The 12,148-nt window shown below is 41.2% G+C and overlaps 1 protein-coding gene across 1 annotated transcript in view; it reads left to right on the forward strand.

Moving 5' to 3' along the window:
* The window catches only part of FRY (FRY microtubule binding protein), a 449,190-nt gene that overhangs the window by 106,090 nt on the left and 330,952 nt on the right, over positions 1–12,148 (forward strand). The window contains 1 exon segment of the mRNA XM_030200365.1: positions 7,153–7,243. Within this exon segment, the coding sequence (XP_030056225.1) occupies positions 7,153–7,243 (91 nt within the window).

The raw sequence follows: 12,148 nt of genomic DNA on the forward strand, positions 1-12,148 counted from the left end.
CAGGGGGGTCTGGGGGTCCCACGGACCTCCAGCCCCTGTGTTTGACAGGTCTGGGCTTTTGACATCCCGGACCTGCCATACAAGTGTAGGAGGATTGTGCCTGAGCAACCCTCCCGCACTTTTACCCTATGATCAGAGATGATAGCGTGCTTAAATTTGCATGCTATTATCTCATCATTGGGGTCGTAAAGTCCTGCACTGTTACAGCGCTATTTTTAGAGTGCTGTTTGGAACAGCATGGGGCTTTTGATCATCTGCACCCAGTAGCCTTTGTTTGTTGCTATCTACTGTGTTTTTCCATTTTATAATTTGTTCAGCCATCACAGTAACAATCCTTGTCCTCCAGATGACACAAATTACAGGGACAGAGACTCCCTACCCCAGGGGATTGTCCCTTTCATATCTCAAGCCTCAGGCAGCCAAATAGCTGAAGCCAGACGGGCTCCGGAATCCTACCCAGATCTCTGACAGTGAGCCACTGCCGAGAAGTCTTTAGCAGACCAATGACAGTGATTGATTTCACTTGGATTAACATAACTTTTCTCCATGCTTTTTCCCCCTAACATCAGCAGTTCTCTGCTTTTAACAAGAAGACTACAGCTGCATTGTCTCCTGTTTAAATATCAGCTGTTTCCTCCAGTTGCAAAAGATTTCCTATCACTTTGAGAGCAGGAACTCTGCTGTTTAGGTTATGCTGTAATTTGTTAAAATACCATGGTATCATTTCATCATTAATCAAATGAGATGAGCTAGCTCAATATTGCATCTTTTCTAATGCAATAGCCAGCTACATGAAAATAATTCTCTAATATAGAAAAAGATGCAGAAAGCAGTAGATTAATTGCATTACAGATCCTTTCAGATAAAATCAGCTTTTAGCTAAAGTCTGAAACATGGAAACAGGGATGAAACTTGCCAGCCTCATCTAGTCTGTCATTTTTAACTAGCTACTGAATACTGTAATAAATTACAGCCGGTGCAATTAAAGCACTACATGGTGTGGGTGTGTGTGGGTGTGTGTGTGTGTATGTGTGTGTGAAACACACGATTCATTGAGATTTTCCCGGTCAGTACCTGTGTGTGTTTAGAATTTTTGATCATTTTTGCCAAGGGTGTTAAGTTTGGAGTGGGGCTCAGTGGGGCTACTGTGTGTATACATCACATCCAGAAACTTGCAAAAGCTTAAGTTCCACGATAATTAAAGCATGCTAAAGTGAGAGATCGTTAGCTGAGGAAACTGGTTGCAGAGACATTGGTTCGGCTAAGTTAGATGTTTTCCTGAGCTTTCATTAGATAGCTTACATTTGCTAAAGGATGGTGAAGTAAGGTGTTCTTCATCCTTACATATGATGATGTACTTTAATCTACCCCCGTTTCTCGACATGCCTTGGAGTGTCTGGATTCTTTATCATTCTGCATGCTGTGTCCTTCCAGTGATGATGTAGGCTTATGTCGTCATTGTGATTAAAATGTGTTACCAAGTTTTTGATGGCTAGAGCGTCCTGGCTGGGAGATTCCAATGGTAGATAACTGAGTGGTTGAAGAGAAAGATGTATTCACTGCCTTTCCAGATGACTGGAGGATGAAGCTGTGCATGCCATGTCTTTGAAGGATGTATTTACCCTCTAGTTCTATAACAGGACACTGTAGTTGCCAATTGAGCACATATGTTTATAGAAAATAGCACATAAATTCATGTGTTGTATCTTTTAACTTTTGTAATTCATGGAAGCCACATTGTGTCTACATTTGTGGGAAAATGTGGGGTAGAAATGAACCGTAAATAAATAAATAAATAAATATTCATGTATATGCACACCTGTGTTCATATGTACGAGCTGTGTGCTTAGCTGTATTGTATAAATGTGTTCACAAATGCCTTAACACGTAAATGGATGAGGGGCATTCGTTGGAGTGGAGCATGGGCAGGGCCATTTACATGCATAATGTACAGAATACTGTAAGTTATGCGCTAAAGAGCCGCATTTAGGCGCTAACATTTACGCCAGCCATAGATCTGGTGTAAGTGAGGTGCACCTAAACGTAGACGTGTTCATACCAGTTTAGGTTAATATTCTATAAAGGAAATTATGTGTATAATTGCTGTTGTAGAATAGGTACGGTGTCTGCATACTTTTGGTGCCTAGTTATAGAATTATGTTCACTTCCAGCAGTTTCCTCCTGCTGCTTTGGGGTTTCCAGCCCAGCCTTAAACTGGGATACGTTATAGATCCAAAAAAAAGGCAATAATATCTAGGCTGTAAATATCAAATACTATAAGATTTGATGATGTCCACTTCATACATAAATAATTTGACATTGAACCCCATTTTATTTATTTATTTTCAGAAATATATATCCCGCCTTACATTCAAAGTGGGTTACAGTACAGAAAATTCATAATAAAAATATATCAAACAAACCAATCACATAAAATCATAGCTCTCTGTTTTCTAATTTTTTAAGAACTTCTATTCGTTCGGCCAGTGTTAAAGTCTTACAATTGCACCACGACGACCCCAGTGTACACTCTTAACAACAATCTTTCGCTTATTCTGCCTGTGGTAGTTAAAGGAGCGGTAAATTTGAAGTTTCGTTGGTTGTCACGCGCCAATCGGCTTCCTTATTCCATGCGTTCTTATGCGGAGTCTTCCCTGCAGAGGAGCGGTCTTAAACCATGCATATAAGCGAATCTTGCACTTATCAGTGGTGCGCTAAACCTAAGTTTGTCCCCATAGAAATTGAAGGCGCCAAAAACGGGACTGAAGTACGGCATGCAGTTAAACAGAGCATGCGCTTATCCGACATGCACTTAAATGGAGTGCACTGTATTTGGGTTTCATTTTTTAAACATTTTAATTTTTCATGTGTCATTGTTTTTAAGTTTTTTAAATTTATTTTTATTAAATTTTGAAAAATACCACAAAAAACACACTTACAATAAACAGGAATATGTCATCATTACTAACAATGAATAGGAAAAGCAAAAACAACTGCAGGTATACCACATTGCGACAAAGCAAAGTGAGACCAATTATAAAATATAACAGGGTGTTATAGAGGCTCATTTTCAAAGCACATAGACTTGCGTAGGTTTCTATGTAACTGTGAGTCTATGTGCTTTGAAAATGAGCACCAAAGTATATTACAACCTCCCCTCCAAATTACTCAGCCCAAAAAAAAAGAGTTTACAAAAGGAAAAATCTTCAAAAGAACTGAAAAAACCCCAAACCTATTCAAATTATTTGTTCATGAGGAAAACGTCTAGCTGAGAAGGCTTATTGAAAACTTCTTGACAGGAAACTAAACATGCTTCATTGTTTTCATGATTGCATTTATGCTTTTGCTTTGTTTTCTGTTGTTAGTATTGTTGGACTAGCAAGCTATAAATGCTTGTGCATAACGAATGAACTAAGAGGCTCTTTTACTAAAGTACTATCAGCTTTTACACTTAAAGCACAGTAAAATGTAGTCTAATTTCAAAAAATGATCTTATCTGGTTATCTTGCCGCCTTGGCTTCTCCTATCTCTTTGTTCATTTGCTGATTTTCGGATGGTTATTCCTCGGCTCCTTGGGTTGCTACTTAGGATTCCGCCTTTTTTTATTTTGGCCTCTTGCCTTTGGAATCAATGTCTTCTTAGCCTTCAAGCTGAAGGAAGTAGGACTAAATGTAAAGCCTGTTTGAAGGTTCACTTGGGCCAAATCCAGGACCGACTCGAGCTCCTGATTGTTTTGTGGTTCTTTTGTTTTGTGGTGTTGTGTGTAGGATGGATGTCTACCTCTGTCATGCTAATTATTGGAGTTCATTTTCTTTTCTTTTTATTATTGTTTATTTTTATCGTACACCGCTGTGATCCTTTTGGCAAAGCAGCATATCAAATCCCGAATAAACTAAGCTGAATTATTCTTCTTTTCTTTTCTAACTAATATTTATTTGTTACATTTGTATTCCACATTTTCCCACCTTTTTGCAGGCGCAATGTGGCTTACATATATCCGTTAACGGCGTTAGCCGATTCCAGTCTGAACAAATACAAGGTATAATGAATACAAGGTGGTGTTTTGGTAGAATGAGGTACATGTATATTAGGTATAATTGGGGGGAACTTAGAAAGGGAGAGAGAGAGTCAGGTAATGTCCATTACGGTCTATGGTTATGTTGTGTCGCAGGTATCCAGGTCTTTTTATGTTGGGTCAGTGGGGTATGCTCTTCTGAACAGGTCTGTCTTCAGTGCTTTCCGGAAATTTAGGTGGTCGATCGTAGTTTTTACTGCTTTTGGCAGTGCATTCCATAGTTGTGCGCTTAAGTAGGAAAAGCTGGATGCCTAGGTGGATTTGTATTTGAGTCCTTTGCTGCTTGGGTAGTGGCGGTTTAGGTATGATCATGCAGATTTTGTGGTATTTCTGGTTGGCAGGTCGATGAGGTCTGTCATGTATCCTGGTGCCTCGCTGTAAATAATTTTATGAACAGTCGTGCAGATTTTGAAAGTGATACGTTCTTTGATTGGTAGCCAGTGCAGTTTTTCTCGGAGTGGCTTGGCGCTATCAGAATGCGTTTTTCCAAGTATAAGCCTGGTTGCTGTGTTTTGGGCGGTTTGAAGTTTCTTTATGATTTGATATGATATTGTAGTTCCCGTTCCACTTTTGCTCTTTATTTTAATTATTGTATACTGCTTTGCTGTTATCTACGAAAGGCCCAGGGCTTTTTTTTGAGGGGGTACTGGCACCTTTTCCATTGTCTGCTAAAACTGACCCATGGTTCTCAAGTTTTAATGAAAGAGCTCAGGCTTACACACCAATTCTGCCTTGTCATAGATTCTGTGACTGGTTGCAGGGGGCCAGGCTATTGTGGGGTGGGGCCCTCAGTGATCACCCCACCCCTGAAGGATGATTTGGCATTTGAGTACCGGCACCTTTTTTGCTAGAAAAAAATGCACTGGAAAGGTGGTATACTAGAATCAATAAACCGTAAGTGCAAAAGCTGTGTGGTAATTGTTGGGGGTGTGCCCAGCATTTCTTCTGAAGTTACCACACCGAAATGTTCTATACTGCTCATTAAGAGGTCCATTTACTAAGCTGGGGGAAAAAGGGCCCTGCGGTAGCTGCGGAGGCTATTTTTCCCATACACCAGGGCCTTTTTTACTGCAGAAGGTAGGTCCAAAAAAAATGGCCACACGGTAGCATAACTCTTACTGCATGGTCATGCGGTGGGTAACCCGATGGTAATTGAGCAGTGTGTGGCGATGCCCGATTACCGCCAGGTTATCTCCATGCTAGAAAGAACTGGCACACACTTAAGCCAAAACTACCACTGGTGGCCACGTTGGGCCGGCAGTAGTTCTGATTTAGCGTGCGGTAAGCCCGCATTGGGCTTTACTGATGCTTTGTGTTTTGTAAAAGGGCCCTGCAGTCTGTTTGCAGTTAGTGCAGATACACTTAACACCTCCTTTATAGGAGGTGGTTATTACACCCCCACTGACTGCGCCAGTGACAGCGTGCGGTAAGTAGTATGTTTTAGCTGTCGTGTGCAGTCCACACCTATTTTCCACCCTATTCCCACCCCTACTAAGGCATGTAGTTAATGCACTAATTACCACATGCTATCGTGTCTCCACAATAACAGCGCATTAAGGGAGTGAATTCTGTAAATCGCGCTGAAAAAAACGCTTAAGCGCTATTCTGTAAGCCACGCCTAAAGTTAGGGGTGTTTTATAAAATGTTACTTAAGTGCAGCAGTCATGTATAAATTTAGTGGCGGTTTATAAAATAGCACTTAAGTGCAGGGGTCGCATGTATATTTAGGCGTATCCATTTGCACCAGAGAAAATGTTCAACAAATGCCCCTGCCTAAATTTATGTGTGGAACCCCCGTATTCTATAATTGCATGTGTAATTCAAATCATTGGTGCCCACACGTTGCCCATGCCACTCCCATTTCTGCGCCCCCTTTCTGGGGCATGTGAAAAATTTAAGAAGAATGATGTCAATTGATTTCAATTAGTACCAATAATTGCTTGTTAAAAAGCCAATTACTGGCACTAATTGGTTCATTATCAATTAAAAGGTGCATTCAAAATGGGCATACTCCCAAATTTGCTCACATAATTTTTGGTGGCTTAGAATTAGGGAGTAATTGCTTAATGCATTTTAAAAAGGAGCATTTAAATACTTATACAGTTTTATTAAATTGTTAACCAAAGTAAAATTAAGCTATTACCAATGTTTGATTACATTCACTAAGGAGTCCTTTTACTAAGCTGCGTTGAAAAGTGGCCTGTAGTAGTGTGGACACAAGTTTTTGGCGTGCGGTGGGCCATTTGTTTTACTGCAGCTAAGAAAAAAGCCTTTTTAAAAATGTGGGCAGTAAATGGCTGTGCGCTAAAATGAAAAGTAGCGCATGGCAATTTACTGCCTGAGCCCTTATCGCCACCTGTTGACCTAGCGGTAAGGGCTCAAGCGCTGCACGCACGTTACTCATATAGCATGCGCGAATGTGACTGCACTGCCGATTACCACCGGGAAACAGTGCACGCCAACTTCAAAATTACCGCCGGGTGAGTGCACTAACTGGACGGTAGTGTCGATTTGGTGCACTACACACATGGTAGCCCTACTGCCGTTTTGTAAAAGGGCCCTTAAGAATGTCATCCATGAAGGATATGGCATTCCTTATAAGCAGCAGTTGGGATAAAACATGACAACAAGTAGTAGTTTATTCCAGTGTATCCCTGTAGTGCAAATGTGGTGAGTGAAGGTAATATTGTGTTGTGCCGGTGTCTGTGCAGCTCCTTGGTCAGTGTCAGGTGGCTAGTGGAACTTGATAATGGGCTGTTACCAAGGACGATTCCACAACACAGGCTCTAGGGGAACTGCTAGTGTCTGGAATAGAGCCAGCATAGCAGTGGATCTCTGAAGCAGAGAAAAGGGGACAGGAACAACATCACTGAACAGCTAGAGTAGGTGAGTGGCAGGTCTCTTCTCAATCTGAAACTGAAGCGAAAAGTACAAATACAGAAATCACATCTCCCACCCACCCTCCCTGCCCCCCAAAACAAATCAAACATGAAAAAAAGGAAGCAAAGCAAATAATTAAGTGATACCCCAAATATAAATGTGTTTTTACATACGAATTTCCCATTCTCTCTTTGCAGTGATGAGCAGCAGCGAGACTATTTAATGGAAAGAAGAGATCTGGCCATCGATTTTATTTTTTCTTTAGTGTTAATAGAAGTTTTAAAACAGGTATGACAGCCCTCTATTTTGCATTCACTATTTCATGGTGGTGGAGGTATGCAACATGGTTATTTCTCTTTGTAGAATAAATGCTTTCATAGCAACACACTACTTGATGGGTAAGGGTCCCATCCAGTCTGTCCAGCAAGGTGTTTAGATTCGTAACTGCCCTCTGTGCATGCTACCTTCCATGCCTTCTCACAAGCACATTGCAGTCATTTCACAGCTAATTTCAGCTTCTCCGTATAGGTTATCCCAATACTTTGTTTCCATTCTCTTGCCGCTACAGACCATCTTGGGTCAATGTCGAAAAGCACTTAGTAACACCTAAGTACTTTTTGTTTTATATATAATTGGGGCTACTGCATGTAGAAATCATTATGGGGGTGATTTCTTTTATAAAGGTATTTTTTTGCGCATATATAACAGTATATGCCTTCATACAAGCCTGGTGTAGCCATGTTCAGGATGGGGTTTGGGCAGAATGTAGTCCGTGGCTTCATTATCTGCGACTTCTGCAGCTTTTCATGGGCAATTTTATTAAGACATGCAGGCGCTTGTGTTTCTTTATAAAATAGGCCACAAATAGGTGCACATGTATTTGCACTCTACATATAGCAATATATACGTGTAAATGCTTCCTATATATACAGTCTCATGATGACAAGAACTTGTGCGTGCATACCCAATTTTAATATAAGGGTGTTTCTGGGGTGAAACTGGAGAGGAGGGTGGGTAGATTTACATTTGCTTCCGAGTAGACGTAGATGTCCACAGCTTCATTTCAGGTGTGGTTTCTGCACCTGTGTGTCTGTCACATAACCGACCTGTTCTATATTCTGCATGTCCAGAATTATGTGGACAAAGGTGGGCAGGGTTTGAACCGTTCTTGGGCAACACTAGTTGAACGTATACCCCCAGAATCTATATATGGCACGCCGAGTAGTGCGCGTTAAATTGTGCATGCAGCCAATTTACACATGCTACTCAGTTAACGAGCCTATTAGTGTTGCTAATTGGCTGATAACCAGTTAGCAACACTAATTGGCAATAATTGGAATTTACACGCATATCTAAAAAGAGGCATGCATAAATTCCGGCGTGTGTAGCAAAAAAAGGGGCATGTCAATGGCCACAGTGTGAGCATGTCGGGGCAGACAAATCTACACATGTGGTTCTAGAATTCGGGGGAGTGCGCCTAGATATAGGCACAGACATTTACACCAGCTTTTCACTGTGTAAATGGCTGCGCCTAAATCTAGGCATGTCCACCCAGCCTATGCGCTATTATATAAACTGCAGCTGAATGAGGGTGAGGCTGATAGGATACCGCTAGGCATGTAAATTGGATGCGCGTAGAGTTTAGTCACCATGTATAGAATCCGGCCCATAACCTATGCATGTAAGTGGTAGAGTTTTGTGACAGCTGACCTGGCCAAGAAACACTGTCACCTTGTCCTCACGTGCAACTGTTTTAGTTTTGAAGAGAACTTGTATCCACAAATCAACGGCACTGCCATGGGTACTCACATGACTCCATAATACGCCAACATTTTCATGGCTGACCTAGAACCATGTTTCCTCAACTCCTACACCCGGAAGCCTTTTCTATACCTGTGATACCCATGGACTTTGAAGCCCTTAAGAAATTCCACCAGGAAGTTAAGAAACTCCACCTCACCATCAGTCTGAGTCTTCAACAGTTCACACAGCAGGTTTGCTTTCTGAATACCATTGTGTAATTACATGAGGGACACATAAGAACCACATTATACTAGAAACCCACTGATTGCCTGACATCTACATTCTTCCAATTGCCATCCATCACCTACCTTATGGTACAATCACACTTGTTCTGACCCCTCTAAGAAAGACCTCTATCTGGAGAAACTGCAACAGACACACTACCCACCCAATGAAGTGAGAAACAAATCAACAGGAATAAATACCCAGGAACAATCTGCTACAGGACCATCCTAAAAAACAAAATAACTGACTACCCCTGGTTGCCACCTACAGCTCCCAGCTGAAACCACTGAAATGTATCATCAAGGATCTCATCCTGATCAGTGATGTCATCCTCTCACAAGCCTTGGGTTACACTCCAATCCTAGTGTACTGAGAGCCCTCTAACCTCAGTCAGATACTCCTCAGCAACCGCAAACCTTTCAAAAACACCTACTCAGAGGCTAGACCTTGCCAAAAACCCAGATCAAGCTATCAGCTGAAGGCGTTAAACCCAGATATTCAGTGCCGGGCCGTTTCCGGCGTGAATCTCCAGGTATATTTTGGCTGCTAAATAATCGGCTATGCCGATATTCAGCGCTAACCGGTTAACTTTTTAGTGATCAAAAATAGGCCTGCTATTTAAGCAGCCTATTTTGACTGTTCAACATAGCCGGTTTGGCACTGAATGTTAGCACCTAATAGATGGCAGATGATGGCATATATTACATTGGAGGAAGAGCAGGTAAATAATATATATGTTGCATGATAAAGCCGGTTAGTGGCTAGCTGCTAACCAGGATATTCAGCAGGAGATAAGTTATCTCCTGCAGAATATCTGTGGTTAGGCGCTTAAGCACTATTTAACCAGCAAAAGCTGTTCCTGACCGGTTTAAATGGTTTTGAATATCGGGGGAAGGGGGGCTGTGCTTAAGGTTGCCGTACTCCTACAGAGGAAGGTTGAAGGGACACTCCATTGTGAAACTGCTGTATTAAAGCTCATCATAAAACTTGATACCATCACCCTTGGCCTGAAGAGAGACTATGGATTCACAGAACACTATAGATGTGAATGGTCTTATTATCTATTCTGAGATCATCTTGTCAATATATTCTCTCACCCACCACAGTATCAGTTAACTTAACTATGCAGCCATAATCTTTCCCTTTCCAAACCCTGCCTTGCATTTTCCTGATATAACCCATGTCCTGAATTTCATTTCATGCCTCTGACGAAGTAGACTCTGGTCCTCAAAAGCTCATGCCTCAGTAAATTGGTTAATCTATTGGGTTCCCTCTATCAGTTTTCTTGCATCACACTAACATTGCTACCGTTTTTAAAGTTTCACATGTACCCATATATTCAGTGGTACTTCACAACTCGATAAATATGTAATTTGTAATTATGCACTGCCTGTTCTGCTGAATATTATCCTCTCTGGGGATTTCAGCGCATAAATCCTGTTTTATCCACATAAACGGCCTCTTATAAAATTACCCTATGGGGCATTGATATAAAAGTACACCCCCCCCCCCAAATTCTATATATCACTTAAAATTGTACGGTATGTGTAAATTTGGATTCGCGCCCAGTTTGCCCGCACAATTTAATTTAATAACAAGTCTGTTAGCACCTATAATTGGGTGCTAACAATTATTGGCGCTAATTGGCACCAGTTTGAATTGACATGTACATCTTTCTAGGCACTAATCTATAAAGATTCGCATAGAAACTTTTCAGCATGTAACTGACAAAGGGGTGGGGCCATGGCGGGGCAGGGGCGGGGCAGGGGCGGGGCAGGGACATTCACTAAAGATACATGCACTAGTATAGAATTTAGAGATCCAAGGATTTATATCAGGTTTCAGTTGGTGTAAATCGTTGTGCCCAAAATTGGGCATAGATCCTTGTGCTAAGAGCGCTGTTTATAGAATAACGCTTGGCGCTCATTTGTTTCGGCACCCAAATTTGGGCGCCACTTACTAAATCTAGTCTACAGTGACAAGAAGGCACATTTTATACCCCTAGAAATGCAGCGGTTTACATATTATATACAGGTACTTATTTTGTACCTGTGGCAATGGAGGGTTAAGTGACTTGCCCAGAATCATAAGGAAGCTGCAGTGAGAATTGAACCCAGTTCATCTAGTTCTCAGGCCATTTCACTTCACTCCATGAATCACACAGTATGTGTGTAATTTATAAAATTCTCACTTAGCGCATATACCAGCTCCCGAGTAGGTTAATCTATATTTCAGGGACAATTTGGCAGCTTTTGTGAGGCTGTTTTATACATTCACATAGGGGCCAATGTGTTGTTGTAAATTAGCTTTAAGATAGGCACCTGCTTGGCCTCCCAGCATAGGTAACCTTTTATAAAATTACTCTCTCTGGGTTTATCTTATGTCGAATTCTGATAGCTCAAAAAGAAGAGTGAGATGTGTAGAAAGGGGGTCTAGTAGAGATTATGGATGCATCCTGGGCGTAAGTTCTAGAATCGCTCTTATTTAAGAATAAAGAGAGGGGAACACCTTTTCAAAATCACGGCAACTAAGTTTAAAATGTTAAACTGCTTATGTCTTCCCATTTATCTTCATGTAATGGAGAGCAAATACACTTTGTAAATGAGTTCTGTTCAGCCCTTGGCTTAGGAATCTCCTGTGTTCTGTCTCTTCAGTTCTTTCAGTGTGACTCACTTATACCACCCTATTTTTAAAGCATTTCATCTATAAATAGAACAATGGTTTAAATCCTGAGGTTAATGAGAGGAAAAGATGTACCTTTGAAATTTTGGCTCCTGGAGTGAAAAAGGTCAAATATCACTTTGAAAATATTCCACTCCCATCCTGTTAAAGATTGCAAAAATTTCTGTACACTATTTTATTCTGGTATAAAACTGCAATAGCTATCCAGAACGAGCTTAAGGCATAACCAAACTAGGCATGTGCCTAAGCTAGAATGTTTAGGAGGGGCCCTCTCAGATGTGTTAATTCAGTGGCTCTCTAAGCAGAATTCCACCTGATAAGTGAACTGCAAGAAGAAGATAATCCTAATAAGACTGGGAGGGAGAGTGCCACCACTGTCCTCAGATGTTGGTCTATTCTCCTAACCCCATATGCACTGGTAGGAGTAGAAGTGTTTCTTACCTTAGACGTTGACTGCATTTCGGTTTCAGCACCATAACAGGC

Source organism: Microcaecilia unicolor, chromosome 4, assembly GCF_901765095.1.
Source record: "Microcaecilia unicolor chromosome 4, aMicUni1.1, whole genome shotgun sequence".
NCBI lineage: Eukaryota > Metazoa > Chordata > Amphibia > Gymnophiona > Siphonopidae > Microcaecilia > Microcaecilia unicolor.